The following is a 17,671-nucleotide window of genomic DNA, read 5'->3' as shown; positions in this document are numbered from 1 at the left end:
TTTTAAGAATGTGGAGGTAAAGATTGTTTGATTTTTCTGTTCTATTTAAAATTTAACTTTTACATCTAGCTGTAGACAGAGAGTACTCTGGGTGTGAACCCAATTTTCTTTATTGGGATGTATCACTTATTGAATGAATGAACCAGGAAAAGCTAGTCAAAATTGTCTAAGTTACCGGTTACTTGTAGGCAAAGTACATCAACTTATCTTCTTAGTGTGATACATTGTGCTTTATTATTCTGAAAACTCAGGATACAGCTTATGCATGTCCTTGTAGGTCTTTGCAGTGGGGTGGATACTAAAAGCTGTGTGCAAACCAATGCAAATTAGCGCAAACAAATGGTATGTTTTGGAGAGAGTTAAAACTAGTTTGAGATGAAGGATGAGAAACTTGAGTGTTTTTTTCATTTACAGATAAGAGCTCGTGTGTTTTATACATTTTTTTAACGTTCACAGCTTTTTCCTCATAAAAGTGCCATTGTTTTATGCTTTTAATGGATTTTTATTTATTTTTTTATTTTTTACTTTGAAGTGGAATGTCCATTAATGTAAATTGTATTTATTTTTATACTTTAATTTTCACTAGTTTTGCTTCTAGGGAAAAGGCAAAATAAACTTTTCATCTTAACGGAAATCCAGTTTGATCTTTTATTTACCAAGGAAAGGACTATTAAAGGACAGATATTCAAAAGTATCTCGCCAAAACGATACCGCTGCAATATGATCATTTTTTACAATTTAAAATCCCATGAAAGATGGTTCCCAATAATATGGCAGTCCTCATTCCAGCATTAGAGTTGGCGTGAGTTGGCCTTTCCTTTTTTTTCATCTTGGTATTTGTCTTTCATTTTAGAGTCTTGCGTAGGGGCTGATGGCTAATTATTCAGATTGAGCCAAAGGCAGGTTGACTTGCAGCTGGATTCGCTTATCTGAGTTTTGCCACCTGGAGGATGTTTCTTCAGGGTGAGTGCCCAGCACGTGGTTATTTTCTGGGGAACCCTAAAGTGTAAGCATGGGAATGGGGGCACCGATGCCTCCTGCTCCTGCCCGTCGTCCCTAACATGTTAAAGCAACGCATTCTGATTTTAGGTCTTTCCAGATATACGTGGAATCGGGTGCAGGCATGGCCGTCACTCTGTGACCTTGCCTTCGGCCCTGCAGACCCTCGGGCCCTCTGCAGCCTGGCAGGCAGTTTAGCTGGCTCGGGGGTTAGAAGCCCTTCTGCTCGTCATCAGCGGGTCTACTGTTCACTGTCTCCTGGACATCGACTGACATCTTCTCATGGCCTCCATCTGGTCTTCATTGCGATTTACGAAGGGCTTGCTTTTCTATCGGACGTCACTGTCCCATCGACAACCACAGCCAACCCCCCTCCCCACAAAGTCAGTTATAAAACAATAAGCAAATGGAGTTGGAGCGCTTTCTCTCTAAGGGGCCACAGCGGACATTCATGCGGGTTATAAAAATACCTTTAAAACCCGAAGACTTTTAGTTGCCGAATACAGCAAAGGAAACTGAGTCACGTCCTTGATCCGGTTCTAAAGACAGTTCTGGGGGCAAAACCCGCGTCTAACCAAAATTCTCTATGGCCCGCAATTCCTCAGCTTCTCGGGGAGGGTGACGAAGTCGCCCCCCGAACCGTGGTCTCGCGTCTCGGCGTCTGGTGGGGACGATCCCCACTCTTCCTGAGCTTTAACAGCCCGGTCCGGGGCGACACGCGCGGTCTGCCTAGGGCGCCCGAGCGTGGACGGGATGCCGCCCCGGTGCCAGGCCGCGCGCTCCTGTCCCCGGGCGGCGGCTTTGCGAGAAGTGCGCGGGCCCGGGCCGACTGCGACCCCGCGCTGGCGGCGTGCGGGGCTCGGCGCGGGGGCGCGGGCCGCAGCCCCAGGTCGCGGGCGGCCGCCTCCCCCGCGCCGGCGCCCGGATCTCCCCGCGTCGCACGTCGCCAGCACGTTCCGCTGCCTTTCCCGAGGCGCTCTTTCGAGAACGCGCTTTTCCGACCTCACCGGGTCAGAGAATACACTGCGAAAGGGAAAAGGCCTGGTCGGCTGCCTTGTGACTGACTACGCGACCGCCTCCCGCAGCGGGTCGGGTGGGCGGCCCGCGCCCCGGCCTGCGGCCGCGTTGGTGCTGTTCGCTGCGGGCGTTCGCGGTGAGCGGCAGCATCGCGCGCCGAGGGGCCCGCGTGGTGAGCGGCCAGCGAACGGGCACGGTTTTCCGCGACTTCGGTTAAGAGAGAGAACACTGCGTGTCGCCCGTCCTGGAGACTCCTAGAGACGTGCCGCTTTGCCAAGCGGGGCGAAGAGCTAAGCCCGGTTCCCCCGCGCAGGCGCTGTCGCGTTTGCGTCCAGGGCAGCCCTCTCGGACCCCGGTTGTCCGCCCGGGACTGGGGGTGCCGGAAGCGCTGGCCAGGCTGGGGGGCGTGGCTTACCAGCCCAAACAGTGAATGAGCAGTAGGAACACTGGCGGGTCCAACCTGAGACCCTCTTCCCACCCCACGCGGTGGTCACTGTCCTTGTTTAGCCACAGCTAGAATACTCTCCCGCTCTAGAAGGCTCAGGGGAGCCGGGCGACCCGCTGCCCCTCACAATCATGGCACCGGAAGGCGGCGCGCCTGCATACTGCAGGATGGGCATTTGCCCTTCACAATCATGGAGTCGGGGAACAGTGCGCTTGCGCCCTTTCGGACGGGTGACTGCCCTTTTCAATGATGGCGCCGGATGACGTCGCGCCTGCGCTCTGGGGAACGGTTGTCTGCTGCCCTTCATAATCATGGCGGCGAGGAACGGCGCGCCTGCGCTCTTCGGGACAGACATCTGACCTTTACAAGATGGCGCTGGAAAATGATGTGCATGCGCTCTGGGGGTTGAACATCTGCCCTTCACAACAATGGCGCCGACAAGTGGCGCGTCTGCTCTCTTGGGGCGTATGAATTTTTTTTTTTAGAATCACAGCTCCAGAAAGCGACGTGCCTACACTCTGAGTACACGAACTTGCCCTTCGCAATACTAGCGCCGCCGATATACAACTCGGGCGGGGGAGGTGGGCGGGAGATGAGAACTGACCTTTACAATCATATCACCAGAAGGTGGCGCACTTGCGCGCTGCAAAATAGGCATCTGCTCTTAACATTTATTAAACTGAGAAACAGTACGCTTGCGCTCTTTGCAATTGGCTACTCCCCTTCACAATGATGGCGTCAGATAGTGACGCCTGCGCTCTGCGGCACGAGCATCTGCCCTTAACAATTATGGCACTTTTTTTTTTTTTAAACTGCGTCTGCGCTCTACGGGTCGGACGTCAGCCCTTAACAATGATGGCGCCCGAGAACGGTGCGCCTGCGCCCTGCGGGGCGGACGTGGGCCCCTCACAATCATGGCGACTAGGGCGGGGCCTATCGAGGTCTGGAAGAGAGAAAAGAGCTGTCAGCCCCAGAACAAGCGGTCATGTGACTGGGAAGATGGCCGCCTTTCCCTGGTAAGGAGGAAGCGGCTGGTGGGCTTTGGGAAGGCGTTGTCTTTGGCCGTCTCTGGGTCTCTGCCTCGGTGCGTGTCTCAGCGAGTGTGTGTGTGTGTGTGTGTGTGTGTGTGTGTGTGTGTGTGTGTGTGTGTGTGTGTGAACTGCGCTCCCCGTTGGGTGCTGGTGGAGGCTCCCACCCCATCCCGGGTTGTCTCGGCTCAGAGGAGCTTCCCAGAGGCTGCTCCAGCGGGATCTTGATTCTCACCCCGGCCCCGCCGTCCCCTAGAGAAAAGTCACGTTCCCAGCTCCCCGTGGCCCAGTCGAGTCGGTGCGGGGTCTGGGGCCGCCGGGCGCAGAGCGCGCTGGATTCCGCTGGGTCTGAGCGACCAGGGCGACGCGGCCGCTCCCTGAGCTGCCCGCGGCACCGGCAGGGGACTCGCTTTCCCGCTGGGGAGAGGCCGCCGTTCGCCCTACTCTGCGGGGCCCCCCGGCGCCCTCGCCTTCGCAGAGCTGACAGCTGGCGTGGCACAGACGCGGAATGGAGGGGCGACGGCCCAAGGAGGCGTTTGGATGGGGCCCAGCCGCACCTGGGCGCTTGGGCGTGGGGGCTTCAGGAGGCAGTTTTGCAGGATGCGCGGAGCTCGTTCCGCAGGACAGAGTGGCACCTGCGACGCTGGCGGGCTCGCGTGGCTGTGACGCGGGGTGACTGCGCTCCGAGTGTGACGCTGATGGAGTTAGTGCGAGACGCGAACTCTCCCCTCCGTCTCAACGAGGGAGAAAGTGTTCTGACCTTTCTCTCCGAATGGCGTGCAGGGGTTGACATTGAACGAGCGAGTGAGAAACGGAAGACTGTTCCGCTCGGGAGCTCAGGACTAGTCAGAGCCACGCGCGTGCAGCCTGGAGTCCGCGGCTTGGGACAAAGCGAGTCTTCATCAGAATTTGCTGGTGGAGCGTTTTGCCTTCAGTTTGTAGAGGACGCACACCTGCGCGGCGCAGCGAGGGGTCTGCCCAGCCTTCTGCTGCTTTCCCAGCCGTCGCCCTGTGTCCCCTCCACCTGGCTGGCTCTCCAAGCGGCTTCCTTCCTAAGCCGTGAGGTGCCGAAGCGGGTTGGGTACCACCGGGCCCCTCCGCGGCCAGCGGCTTTTAGGGAGTCATTAAGGCTTAAACACCAAAAGGCATGAGAAACACCTGGCTTCAGTTCCCTGGGATTTTGTGATCGGAACATTCAGGAAGATGCCGTTTTCTCTCCGCCTCCTGGTACACTTTGACCTTCGGCGTTTTCCACTCTAAGTACAAACAGGTGCCCTAAGCCTTTCCGCGTCTGAGGTCTCAGAAATGGCCTTGGCATTTCTCCGTGCGGTAGCCCATGGGCACCATTCAGTTTCCCTACCCGACTTGTTGCTCCTTAAGTGAAAAGGACGTTGTCACCATCCCCGGGTCCCCAGTGCAGCCTCTTGCCTGACCCTCGGGCGATGCTGTTTCCCAGGTGAGGGGCTGGAGGCGGAAGGGCGAAGCCGTTTACGGAGTCGTGGGCGCGGAGGTTCCAGCGCCTTACGCATTGCCGTCAGCCGGGCCTCCAGCCCTGGGCCGCGGTCTCTGGGTGGTGGGCGCCCCACGGCCCTCCGGAATGCCTCTTTCCCGCACGTTTTGTTGTCCCTTGAGGCCCGGCCCGGCGCGTGAGGCGTCCAGCGCTCCTTGCGTTTCCTCTTTCCTCCTGCGGCACTCCTAAAAATGCCGCCCTTGAGAACCAGAATTTCTGCATCATTTTTAGTTTTTTTGGTGGGGTGCAGGGCAGGGGGCTGGGGCGCTGTATTGTGATTATGTGAGAACATACTGTGGCCAGATGGTCATTGTGATTTAAAAAAAAAATCACCGGAGAATGTAAATAGCCGACAAAAATCGGTGAGTGGACCTTGGCGTTTCCGGTAGGAGGTTAGTTAGGTAAGTGGCGGTGGAATTTCTGCGCAGCCGTGTTCTCAGGTGTACAGAGGGCGCCCTCAGCCCTTAACGTGCACGAGCCACCTGGGGATTTTGATAAACCGCGGATCCGCCCAGAGCCTCTGTCCCTCGCCGCTGTCACCCCCCCGAGCTACCGACACGGGCAGCTGCCGCTTCTCTGTCTGCAGGTGGACAGCATCGCACACCTGCCTCCCAGGCTGAGCGGGGCTGAGGGAGGTGAAGCTCCCGGCTGAGCCCGTGGCGGACGGGAACTGTCACCGTGGCCGCGTGCGGGGCTCTGCCCGGCCGTTCAGCGCCGGGTCGCAGGGCTGAAAGCCTCTGACCCGGATTGCAGGTCCGATGCCATTTCTCCTCGTCCCGCTAAGTCGGCCTTTCCAGAGTCTGCTGATCAAGTTCAGAGCGATCCAAGAGAAGCACGGTGTGGCTTTTGCAGCGTCGCCGCGGCTGCCGATGGCTGTCACTCCAGTGTGCTGATTCTCCGCGGTTTGCTCGTTTTAGAATCGGGTTGGCTGGAAGCACGTCCAGGGGAGTTTGGAAGAGTGTTTCGCAGATGACTCCAGCTGCGGCGTGGTTTGGAGCTGAAGCCAGTGTGTGTGTGTTTTAAAAAAGGGCAGCTCGTCGGGGTTTTCCCTTAAAGGGGAGGCCGGTCGGTCCACGTTGTCAACCAGCCTCTCTGCGCTCAGCAGATTCACTTAGAGGAGGTGGAGATGAACTCGCGCGGGAGCCAGGCTTTCTGGCTAGTGGGGGACGCCGAGTGAGGCAGGTTGGGGGCCCGGGACCCACGCGGCCGGGGCCCGTGCTCGTGGAGTTTCTCCTCTCCCTAAAGGCGGTGGCACGAATCGTCCGCCGTGCCCAGAAAGGCTGTTTGTCTGGCATGTGATGGTTTTCACCTGGGAAGCGCCCGTGTCTTTGGTTGAAAGGCACCGCTCGTCAGACCCGGGGTGGCTGAGGGTGCCCCCCAGCCCCGTGGGAGGCGGCAGCGGTGGGGGGGGGGCGGCCACCCAACAGCACGTTGTCTCTCTCCCCGTGGACAGGCGGAGGGTTCCCAAGGATTTGCATCTGTTTCCCTTTCGATTGGCCCCCCTGCTTGTGAGGCGCGTCTCCTCGCGTTACCTGTGAGCACCCCTCTTGTTTTTAGCCGTTGTACTACGAAGCCCCTGAGTCAGTGGTTTGGTTTTGTGTTGGAGGCGCGCTTGGGGACAGGAGTTCCTCGACTCTGGCTTTCGTCCGGGGACGTTTTCGGCTGTCATCTCTCCGCGTGCAGGTGCCGCCGACCTGCCGAGCGCCTGGGAGGCGGGGCAGGGCCGGAGGCCTCCCACCTCTGCACCCCCGCATCTTCCGAAGCTCTTCCTTCGGGCCCTGGCTGTCTCGATGGCCCGAACCCTAACTCATCCATCCAGCCCTGCGAGGTTTCCTCAAAGCCCTTGGAGCTGATCTGCCGCCCTCGGCCTGGCTCCAGCCTCTCGTCCAGCGTCCATCCGCGGCCACCTTGTGGGCCAGCGGGGCTGGCCCCCGCCTTTGGCTTCCCTGGGCTCTAGGGTCTGGCCTCGCCGGTCTCGGGTGTCCTGGCAGCTCCTTGTACCTTCAAACCGATCCCAAAAAGATTTTTTTAAATTTCGCACTTCCTGTCGGCGCCGGCAGAAGCACGGTCCCCCTGTGAGCCTCCTTGTCGCGAGGGCCCAGCCGGGGTCTTGGTGTGCTTGGCGCCACCATCGGCTAACGGGCGTCTGGCTTTGCTGTCCCCAGGCACCCCCGGAACAGGAACTACAAGGCCGAATTCGCATCATGCCGGCTGGAGGCCGTGCCCTTGGAGTTCGGGGACTATCACCCCCTGAAGCCCATCACGGTGAGTGTCCGGGCCCCGGCCGAGGCCCCTCCGCCCACGGCACGGACGGCCTCCCGGGCCTCGGGGCCAGCGGGAGCTTCCTGTGCACGCGTAGATCACGTGTGTCCCACCCCCGCGACCCCCCCCCCCCCCCCCCCCCTCCCCCCCCCGTCACGCACCAGTGTGGGGCGCCTCGTTCCCCGGGGAGGCGTAAGCAGAGTACGTCGTTACCAGTGGGGGGTGCTGTCCTCGGCTGCGGCTTTGTTTAAAAATCTAAACGAGAAGCAGGAAGGGCGTTTGGCGGGTCCCCGTCTCCCGGGGTAGCACCCTCCCCTCCCCGTTGTCGGCAAGTGAGAGAAGCCGGGGGGTCGGCGCCGCGGGTGGCGGTGAGGTTGACAGACGGGTGCCCGCGGGCACCGAGGATGTGAAGTTCTCGTGGTGGGGGACCCGAGGACCCGCAGACGTGCCGACATGAGGCGGGAGGTCACGGGGCGGGCCGGCCCCCCGCCGAGCTGGTCCTGCTCTCAGGCCCTCAGCCCGGTGGTGACAGAGGCTGCTCCGGCCTCCCGCCCGGCGGCTGGGGCCTCGCTCCTCCTCCGTGGTGTTTGGCCCGCCTGGCAGGTGGCGGTGGGGCCAGGGCCCGCCCTGGGAGCGGGAGCAGAGTCCCGAGGAGCCGGGAGGCAGGGAGGCCTGTGTGCCGGTCGGGATTGGGGCCGCCGGGCCTGGGAGGGAGGCGCAGGGCTGGGTGCCAGGCAGACAGACGGCACCCGCCCCAGTGACGGGCACTGGGCCCCGTCACCCCGGCTCGGCGTCAGGCCCCAGGTGTGGGGCACGTCTTCAGTGAGACCGCCCTCGCTTCCAACACCAGCTGCAAACCGGGGGCCCCCGGGAACCCACACTTCGGATTGTCCTCCGTCCAGCGCTCTGCCCCTTCCCGTGTCTCCGAAGGTCGGCCTCCCCTGCTCCCGGGGGGCACGTGTCCCGCGTGCCCGCCACTGGCCCTCAGGCCCCGGTTCTCGCGGCTTCACCCTTGGGCCTTGCTCGCCCGCTGGGCGTCGCTCTGGTTCTCGGCACAGACCGGCTGGCTCAGGCGGGGTGGCGGCCAGTCGGATGGAAACGTGGCTCCACGCGGCCCGGGACGTGGCACTGGGCGCATTCTCCCGAGAGGGCGGGGCCGGCACCCCCTCCGCTGTACGGAGCCTCCGAGCCCGCAGCGAGGTGGCGCTGGGGGCTCACCCGTCCCCGTCACGCCCTGCCCGGGGCGTCGCCGCCCGGTGCCCGGGCAGGTCCGGGTGGGGCGCGACGTCCGCCTGTTCTGTGGGCTCCCGGCTGCCGCGTCCGGGGACCTGCCGCCACCTTCTCGCCGGCACACCCCGTCTGCCTTCCTGGCCCTGGCTTCCCGGCCGCCCTCCCCGGCCGCCAGGATTCGGAGTCTTGCCAGTTTGTCACAAAAATTAGTGTCTCTGCCATGGAACTAGGAAAACCCATTCGAGCGTGTTCCCCAGGAAAAGTCGGCAGAGACGCCCCTTGACCTTGACCCCCACGGTGCCCCCCCCAGGTCACGGAGTCGAAGACGAGGAAGGGGACCCGGAAGGGCAGCACCTCGTCCACGTCGTCCTCGTCCTCCAGCTCCGTGGTGGACCCTCTGAGCAGCGTCCTGGACGGGACCGACCCCCTGTCCATGTTCGCGGCCACTGCTGACCCCGCGGCCACGGCGGCCGTCACGGTAACACGCCCTCGGGGCGCCGTCCAGCCGGGGGGCAGTCCCGCGGGGCCGGGGCTCGGGGGCTCCTCTTCTTGGGTTGAATCGCAGCCGGGGTGTGTCCTAGTGGTGACAGTTCAGGTGACACGGAAGAGGCTGGCGTAGGTCACGGGGCTGCTTTGTTCCTTTTTTTTAAAGTTTATAAGTTTATTTTAACTTCTTTTATAATTCTTCTGGACTTATTTTTACTTAGTTACGTAAGCACCTTTTTCACATAAAATTAGCTGCGCAGCCCAGACGGAGCCCCGTGGGCCACGCCCGCCCGTTCTGTACCCGCCTGCGGCTGCCCGGTCACGACCCTGCTGTGCAGTTTTGCAAACTCTTTCTGTTTTCGGAGGTGTCGTGACAGGAGATCTGAGCACACACATGCTCACTCCTTTGTAAATAACAACAGCAGCGTCCCCCGACGGTGACGGACCCTGCCAGGTGCACTCGCTGCTGGCCTCAGACGCCCTCCCGGGAGGCGGCGTGTCCCCCACTCAGGAGACACGCGGAGGAACTGGGGTGCCGAGTCACGGGGAAGCTGGGCTTCCCGCCGGCCAGGCTGACTTCGGAACCCGCGCTCCGAGCCAGTGTTGCATGCTAGCGTTGCGTACAGTGAGGTCGTGTTATTTTTCTTAACATGATTTGAATTATATACTTTTTTTTTCACCTTGACGACATGCCTGAGCTCCGTGCTAGTCCGTACAGTACAGCCTTATTGTCGGTGGCCGTGTCGTGCTCTGAAGAGTGGTCACCACACGCTCTAACTCGCGGATCGCCTTCTGGTCGGGGTGTAGCCTGTGTCCTGGCGTTGGCTGGTGTAGACGGCCGTTCCTTGGCCCTGGGATGCACAGGGGCCGCGGGGCGTATGTGTGGGGGGGGGGGTTCCGGGGCTCCTGCCGGGTTCTCCAAGGCCTCGCCGGCAGAGCTGAGGGGCCCGTCCGTCTCCCCGCCCCCTGCCAGTGCGGACATCGTCCGTCCTGCGAAGTCTGTGCCCTGCTGATGACCGAAAACCTGTTGCGGAGATGTTAGGAAGAAGAGTCGCGGTCCGGAAATGCAGTAACTAACGTGGACGAGGGAGAGGGGGTGACCGAGGGAGAGGGGGTGACCGGCAGTGCCGCCTCCCCCAGCCCTGTCTCCGGGGCTTTTTATTCGCTCCCAAAGCTGGCTTTGTTGTCGTTATCAGTTACGATCAGGGTAGTAATGACAAGCTACAGCCATCTCCCCAGTTCAGCCTCGAGGCCACCACCGCTATCAGCCGTTTCCTGTCTTTCCTTATCCTTGTGCCTAGAGCCAGAAATCCCAGAACGGGTGGGCCTGCATGTGCGCCCTCCCTGCAGGAGCTCCTGTGCAAGTCCACACCCACTTCCCTGACCTTGTTCCTCCGAGCACCAGGCCTCCCGCTAGGCCTGCAGGGGTCTCACAGTAAAAACGATCTCCTTGAGTTTGATTTTCCTGATTCTTAACGATCCAGCGTGTCTTTTGATACGTTTATTGGCCATTCGTGCTGAATTGGCCTGAGAAATTTACCATAGCAAACCCGTAGGTAGGTTAATCTCATTCTGCATTGAGGACTATCTGCTTTCTGCTTAGACATTTTTCCTTCCCTACTGTTATCAAGGTATAATTGACATAAAATCAAGAGAAATTTAAAGTGCAGTAAATGCGGATATGCAGTGTGATGGTTTGGAACACGTTACATTATGAAAAGGTCCCTCCCGTGGAGTCGATCGGCACATCCGGAGCCTCACGTGTTCACCGTTTTTTTGTTTTTTTTTGGTTAGAACATTTACGTTCTACTCTCTTCGCAAGTTTCGGCCGTAGAATACCGCGTTGCGGGCCGCGGTCAGCGCGTCTGCGCGTCCTTCTCCTTTCGAAGAGTAAAGCGGCACCCCCCCTGAGGAGACCGTCTCGCTTTCCGTAGGACGGTTCCAGGAAGAAGCGCGACCGGGAGGACACGTCGGGGGTCGGGCCAGATTTCGAGCCGTGGGCCAGCAAGCGGGACGAGATCCTGGTGCGGCACACGACCACGGAGAAGCTGTCCATCGTGAGTGGGGCGGGCCGCCCGGCCCGGAGGAGTCCCCGGTGACGGCCCAGTGCGGTGGGGGGGGGGGGGTTGGCGCCCCCGCCGAGCGATGTGGGCACCAGCAGGGCGTCCGTCTGGCTCTCACACTGTCGACTGGGAGGTGGCGTCACACCCCACGGTTCAGGGGTGCGAGACTGCCCCCCACGTCGGACAGCAGCACCGCCGACCGCCTGGCTGTGAATCGGCGGTTCCCACGACTGCTCCGCACGGTTGGTCAGTCTGCCGGGGCCGCCCGCGGGACTCGGGAAGCCTGTTCCCGCACCAGCCTCCGGTTCATCAGCCAGACGAGGAGATGCGTGGGGGGACGCCCCGGGGACTTTGGGGTTCGGCACAGTGGCGGGAAGTGGTCTGGTTCTCTGAACCCCGAACCGTGTCCCTTTGGGTTCATGGGGCTGTCATTACCTCGGTGGGGTCGATTAGCCCCTTGGCCCCGGGAGTGCCCCCAGCCGGCCTCCCGCGGGGGTGGGGCGGGTGGGAGAGATGGGGTGGGGCCGGGAGTCAGCCCCTTCCCCGGGAGCTTTCCACAAGCCTCCTCGCCGAGGCAACCAACAACTCTCACCACTTAGGAAGTTCCAGGGCTGTTAGGAGCTCTGTGCCCGAGACCAGACGTGTCGTAGATCACAGGGCCTCAGTAGGGTTGCCCCGGCTCACGGCTCCCTGAGTTTCATTGATAATGTCTGCGTCACTTGGGGAAAAAAGTGCCAATTGGTTTCTCAAAAACCGAAGAACGAGGGATCTGGGCCAGGTCGGCGGGGCCTGGGGCCGCGGCGATGTCCCCGAGGCGCGAGGAGGGTGAGTGCCGCTGTCCCCGCGCGACCCCGCGGCCGGGCCCTTCCAGGTCACTTTCTTTGGCCGCTGGGGGAGACGTTGGCTCGTGCCTGGGGACGGTGGGGACTGGAGGTCGCCGCGGCCCGTCCCCGGGGACAGTCCCCGTAGGAAAGGCCGGCGGAGCCGAGACCCGCCTGGGAGAGCAGGCTCACGCCCGCGTTGGGGAGGACCAGGCAGGGCGCAGTGGCTCGTCCCCAGAGCCCCCCATGTCCCACCCCCACCCCCCGATGACAAACAGGAGAGACGTTTCTCTCGACACTGAAAAGAAGCCTGGGGGTGGTTCGTTGGGGCCCAGCAGGGCCGCTCCGGGGTCACCAGGGACCCAGCTCTCTGCTGCTCTGCCAGAGGCCATGTCAGTCACCTCACGTCCCCGAGGCCCCCTCTCCACGCCCAGTCACGTCGTTCTGAAATGCGGCAGGCGCGGGTTATACGCAGTGCAGGGGAGGTGGGCAGGCGTGACCGTGAGCCCCCGGGAGGCAGGCGTCAGGAGGGCACAGAGCGCGGGCCCAGCGGGCACACGGTGGCCCTGCCGCCCGCCTCGTCCTGCCCCGCCCGGCGAGCCTGCTGCTTGAGCAGGGCGACGGGCGAGATGCCCAGACCGTGACGTTTTTTCTTTATTTTCTGATCGCCTCGAGTTAATTGAGAGCGATGCTTCTCCACCCGCAGTCACGATGCCCTCCCAAGGGACATGCTGCAGTGTCCAGAGGCATCTTTGGTCGTCACAGCTGTGGGCACAGTGCTGGCACTTGGCGGAGGCTGGCGATGCCGATAAACACCCCGCAGTGCACGGCACGGCCCCACGGCAGGATTTTCCAGCCCGTGACGTAAACGGCACCGAGGCCGTGACACTTGCTTCAGAGCACGCTGCATGCCGTCACGTGACTGCGCTGTCCTCAGAAGTTTGCTCTTTGTTGGCTCTTCAAGAGTCCTGAATTGAGTAGAAATGTGAATCTCCAGCGGTTCCTAGTGAGCTGTATTCTTCTTTGAATAAATATTTCTATTTTTTGTTTGGCTTTGTTGGAAAACGACAGGTCATATTGTCTCAGCGCTACGTGAATGCTGATTTAACCTACAAGCTTTTTCTGTGTCATGGAATCCAATAAGGTTTTCAAAAATACTAACAATTTTTTTCTTCTTCTTTTTTTTTTTTTTGCCCCTGCAGAATCTGTTTATGGGATCCGAAAGAGGTGAGTTTGTGTTGTTATTGTGGGGAATTCTCCCATTGCCCTTAACATAACCTCACAAAGGATAAAACGGTTCGTAGTGTCCATTCCTGACCCGTGCTTCAGTTGAAGCTGTCGCGTCCTGGTCAACGTAGCGGAATCGAAATAATGTTTAGGTGATGGATCAAGGGCCAGGAGGTTACGTGCCGTAGAACCTAAGCTCGCGGCTGGATCCTCTGGTCGCAGAGCCGTGATCTCTCCCTCCCTTGCCAAAACGCAGATCCGCTGGTCGGGTCGGGGGCGCCCGCGCTCAGACTTCCCGGCCACGGTCCCCGGATGCAGAGCGTCTGTGTTTCCTCTGCTGGGACACGGTCCGGGTCTGGGGTCTGGACCTGGCCCTGCGGCAGGCTCACCTCATGCACACACGGACCGACCGCGGCCCGGGGGGCGGGGCACGGGAATTCCTCTGCCGACTCTGAAGGCGCTGACGCGTCGTGGGCCCCGCTGGGCGAGGCTGGCTTTGGTTTTTGTGCAAGTCGCAGGCATGTCAGTGGTGACTCCGCACTGACAGCAGGTTGAGACAGCGCATCGGGAATCAGGAGACTGGGACACCTTTGTTATGGGCATAATTTTGACCCAGAACGGTAAAAAGGTAGATTGTGGCGTTGCACACCCACCAGAAACATCAGCGACACTCCTTGCCATAGAGAACGAAGGCGGCAGGAGCTGTTGTGCGTTCCTGGCGGGCGTGCAGAATGACACTCCCTGCCCTTTGACCTGGCAACGCCACTGCTGGGACATGTCCTAGAGCAGAAACTGGCAAACTGCGTGCCGTAGGTCAAATCTGGCCCTCTGTTTGATTTTGTAAATAAAGTTTTATTGGAATGCTGCCATGCCAGTTTGTTTACGTACTTTTTCTGGCTGCTTTTGTGCTAAATTGGCAGAGTTGAGTAGTTGTGACAGAGGCTATGTGACTCACAAAATCTGAAGTGTTTACATCTGGCCTTCTACAGAGTTTTCTAACTCTGCACAGAAACATGTTCCTTAAAGTGTGGTCCACGGACCAGCGGCACTGACTTCACCTGGGAGCTCGTTAGAAATGCGGTCTCAGGCCCTGCCAGACCTGAAAGTCAGAATCCACAAGTTAATGCACCCTTAAGTGCTTCCTGTGAAAGTTTGTGAGGCCGTGCCCTGAAGGAAGGCAGACATGCCCAGAAGTGTCCGTAGCAGCGTTGCTCAGGGTAGCCCCAGACAGGACACGTCCATCGGCAGCAAAGTAAGACGGTCGTAGCGTCTTCACACGTGTTGAAAACTACACAGGAAAACGAGTGGACTGCATGCAGCTCTGTCCAGCAACGGGAATTAAAGTTAACGGTGAATGAGAGAATGCGGCGGTGGTCACAAAGGTTTTATAATGTGTTCACATGCGCACGTGTGCACATTCTGTGTGATGTTTCAGAACAAAGGCGGAAGTGGAAACAGGTAGAAATTATTTGGAAACTTCAGTAGTTGTCAGTTAAATAATTGTGCCCTGCTCAAAGCTGATTGCAGCCAGATCTGAGTTGGCACCAGAGCTAAGAAACCCGTGCCTTAAAATAATCGCCCTTAGCTCCTGAAATGTGGGTCTGGGAGACAGGAGCAAAGAGACCCCAGTTCCAGCACAGAAGCCCCCTGTGGTGGGGAAAGGGTTTGGGACTGGGAGGCCCTGGAGAGGACAGCCAGGTGGCCGGAGAGCCTTGGCCTGTGGCCGCTCATGGCCTGGAGCCCTCGCCTTCCTCTCCGCCTGTCCCCGCTGACGGGAGGAGCTGTGCCCACAGGTAGCGGGCGATGGCCCCGCTGGCCCTGGGTGCTTGGAGAGGAGAGGGCCCCGGAGCCCTGGTGTTCCCGCCTCCGGGCAGGCAGCAGCGGCGTCTAGTAGGCGTAAGGGCATGACAGTTCACACTGCGGCCTCTTGTCTGTGGAAAACAATCAGATGATGGATGTTTGGCGTCCTCATCTGGACCACCTTTCTCTAGGAGAAAGCCGATGCAGTGAAAGGCTTGTAAACATCGGAGAGGGTGGAACCGTTCTGAGGCCAGCCTCCCGAGCTCCCGGCGGCTTCTAAGCAGGAATGCCTGATGGAATTAGACTGCGGAAGGAGCTTGCTCTCAAAATCTCGGTTCGAAGTTGTTCCCGGGCCGCTTTCTTCATGAAGCGGTGTAGAGAGAGGCCTGCCTTCGGGCGGTGGTGATGGGGAAAGCTGCCCGCGTGACATGAATCTGTTCTGTTCAGGCAGAGCCGGGGCCGTGGCGTCTGCGGCGTCAGAGAAGGTCCGCACCAGGCTGGAGGAGCTGGACGACTTCGAGGAGGTGAGCATGTCGCCCGCCGCGCCCCCGGGAGCCTGCCTGCCTCGGGCCGGTTTTCCAAAGGCGTCTTTTCTCACTGATGCCTGAGCAAGCCCGGGTCGTGTGGGGACGGGCTCACTAGACGCGCCAGCTGGAGCCATGTCCCCAGGACGCGTGGGATCTGGGCCCCAGCCTGCTCGCTGCTGCAAGGGCTGCACGCGGCCGCGGCTGGCTGGACAGGGCCCTCAGGACTCTTACGTGGCCTGCGTGTGCTTCAGAAAGCGTGACTCCCTCGCCAACTCTTAAAAATTGTATATTCAATGCACACATCCAGATCTCTGGCTTCTCTCGAGTCCCGTGTGACAGTCCTGGGCCCACACTCCCGCAGGCGCCCAGGGCAGGCACCGTCCGGGTTGTGCAGTCCTCCCTGCCCCCACGCGCTCAGGAACGTGACGGGGAGGCCGGCCCCTGGAGACGGGTGGATTCGTGTCCTCCGCAGAATCGTTGGGTGGCCCAGCGTGGCACTTAAGAGGACGCTGGAGCCAGACTACCTGGCTCTACCTCTCGGTCATTCTGCGATTTGGGGCAAGGTGCTTACCAGTTCTGTGCCTCAGTTTACGTATCTGTAAAGTGAGGATACTGCGCAGTACCTGCCTCTTAGGTTCGCTACAGAGACTAAGGGAGTCGACACACAGGAAGCCCGGAGGCCAGCCCACGGTCCCTGCTCTGCGGGCGTTAGCTGTCACCACCGGCACCCTGCGTCCAGGGGCCAGAGCGCGACCCTCGGGCAGGCACCTCTCCTGCACCCGCTTCCTCCTCTGTAGGGCGGGGGTGGGGCTGCAGTCGTGTGGGCCCGATGGGGCCGCGCCGAAGTCGCCGGTGCCCTGTGCTGTGCCTGCCCTGGGCTCAGGCCCTTCCGGCTCTGAGCCAGAGTTGTCGGGGTCTCGGCAGAGTCTAACCGTCCAGGGTCTGATTTCTCAGTTGAGGCCGGATGCGCTTCGGAGCAGGGTGCCCGAGAGCCGCCGTCGAATATCGCTGAGGCAGCTTGGCTGGCAGCGAGGGAGCTGCTGAGGGTTTTACAGCTCTTTAGTCTGTGAGTCTCTGAAAGTCGCTTGAGCTGGCTTAGGTTGGAGATGGGGACTTGCTCGAAGGACACAGGGGCTCTTCCCTGGGCCCAAGGGCACAGCGGCCTGGGGCCGGGAGCCGGAGACCTGCCCGGAGACCTAGCAGCTGTCCCGGGTGGCCTCCCGGCTCGGCTTCTCTTCCCCTGCAGACGGCGGAGACGGCGGCTGTGTGGCCCCCGCTGGCCGCAGCGTTAGTCAGGGCGAGGCTGGGCTGTGCTGTGGCAGCCGACGAGCCCCGTGCCTCGGCGCCGAATACGGCGAGGGCGTCTTTCTTTCTTACGTTACTCATCCACCTCAGGTGACAGACACACCTCCACCTCACGGTGCTTCCGTCTCAAGAGGTGGCTTCCAGGTTGCCACAGCAGAGCTGAGGAAAGGGTCAGTTTCCAGCCTAAGCTCGGAAGAGGCACCTTCCCTCTGCTCACAGCCCGTTCTCCCAGACGAGTCCACGTGGCCCCTCGCCCTGCTCAGGGGCAGGGAGGGCCCCGTCTCCCAGCTTGAGGGACCTGCTGGGAGCAGTCCCCATTCCCTGAACCTTCTGCTCGTGTTTTTTTTGTTAGGTGAGGCAACCCTTGGTTGACCTCACAATGCAAGGACCGTGTCAAGTACAAACCCTTATATTTTTTTTATTTTTTACACCTACAGCACCTGGTCTTCCTAGGCGGTCTCCCATCCAAGTACTCACCAGGCCTGACCCTGCTTAGCTTCCGAGAGCAGACGGGATCGGGCTTGTTCAGGGCGGCGTGGCCGTAGACCGCTCACGTTTCTCTGACAGAGTTCTTCACGTTGGATTCCAGGGGGCGTTCGTTTGAAGAAGGCGAGGCCCCTGGTCTCCTCGTGGGCTGGGCGGGGGCGGGCAGCAGCAGCCCGGGGAGGGAGCACGTGCGTGCGCCAGGCCGTGCCGAGCCTCACGCAGGGCCCCGCACCTGTGCGCCGGCCTCGCTCTCCGCCGCGGCCATTCGCTCCCGTCTGCCCTCCGTCCGGAATGCGCTCTCTCTGGTCCGGTTACTGCCCCCGCCCCGCCCCGAGGCCTACTTGACGCCCGTGGTCCTCAGAGCGCATCTCAAGCATTTTCTCCTCCGGTCTAGTGCCCATTCCTCGTTCCCATATTCCTTCCTTCCTGAGATGGGCCTTTCCCCCATGTTTGAACATCCTTGAA

The 17,671-nt window shown here is 60.3% G+C and overlaps 1 protein-coding gene and 1 pseudogene across 3 annotated transcripts in view; one reads left to right on the top strand and one right to left on the bottom strand.

The window, feature by feature from the left end:
- Nucleotides 1-3,381: 3,381 nt before the first annotated feature.
- VPS35L (VPS35 endosomal protein sorting factor like) overlaps nucleotides 3,382-17,671 on the top strand; it is a 95,364-nt gene continuing 81,074 nt past the window's right edge. For 2 of the 3 annotated variants that reach the window (XM_016156904.2, XM_016156903.2), the window contains exons 1-6: nucleotides 3,382-3,477; nucleotides 7,165-7,264; nucleotides 8,802-8,969; nucleotides 10,912-11,034; nucleotides 13,064-13,088; nucleotides 15,336-15,412. In XM_016156904.2, coding sequence (XP_016012390.2) covers nucleotides 3,461-3,477; nucleotides 7,165-7,264; nucleotides 8,802-8,969; nucleotides 10,912-11,034; nucleotides 13,064-13,088; nucleotides 15,336-15,412 — 510 coding nt within the window. In that variant the 5' untranslated portion in view covers nucleotides 3,382-3,460. The remainder of the gene's footprint in view (nucleotides 3,478-7,164; nucleotides 7,265-8,801; nucleotides 8,970-10,911; nucleotides 11,035-13,063; nucleotides 13,089-15,335; nucleotides 15,413-17,671) is intronic. The other variant, XM_036225458.1, reaches the window with a different exon arrangement.
- Nucleotides 17,149-17,267, bottom strand: LOC118607163 (annotated as a pseudogene).

Source organism: Rousettus aegyptiacus, unplaced genomic scaffold, assembly GCF_014176215.1.
Source record: "Rousettus aegyptiacus isolate mRouAeg1 unplaced genomic scaffold, mRouAeg1.p scaffold_m13_p_8, whole genome shotgun sequence".
Taxonomy (NCBI): Eukaryota; Metazoa; Chordata; class Mammalia; order Chiroptera; family Pteropodidae; genus Rousettus; species Rousettus aegyptiacus.
The sequence above is the reverse complement of the archived record's forward strand: the minus strand, read 5'-3'. Positions and strand labels throughout refer to the sequence as shown.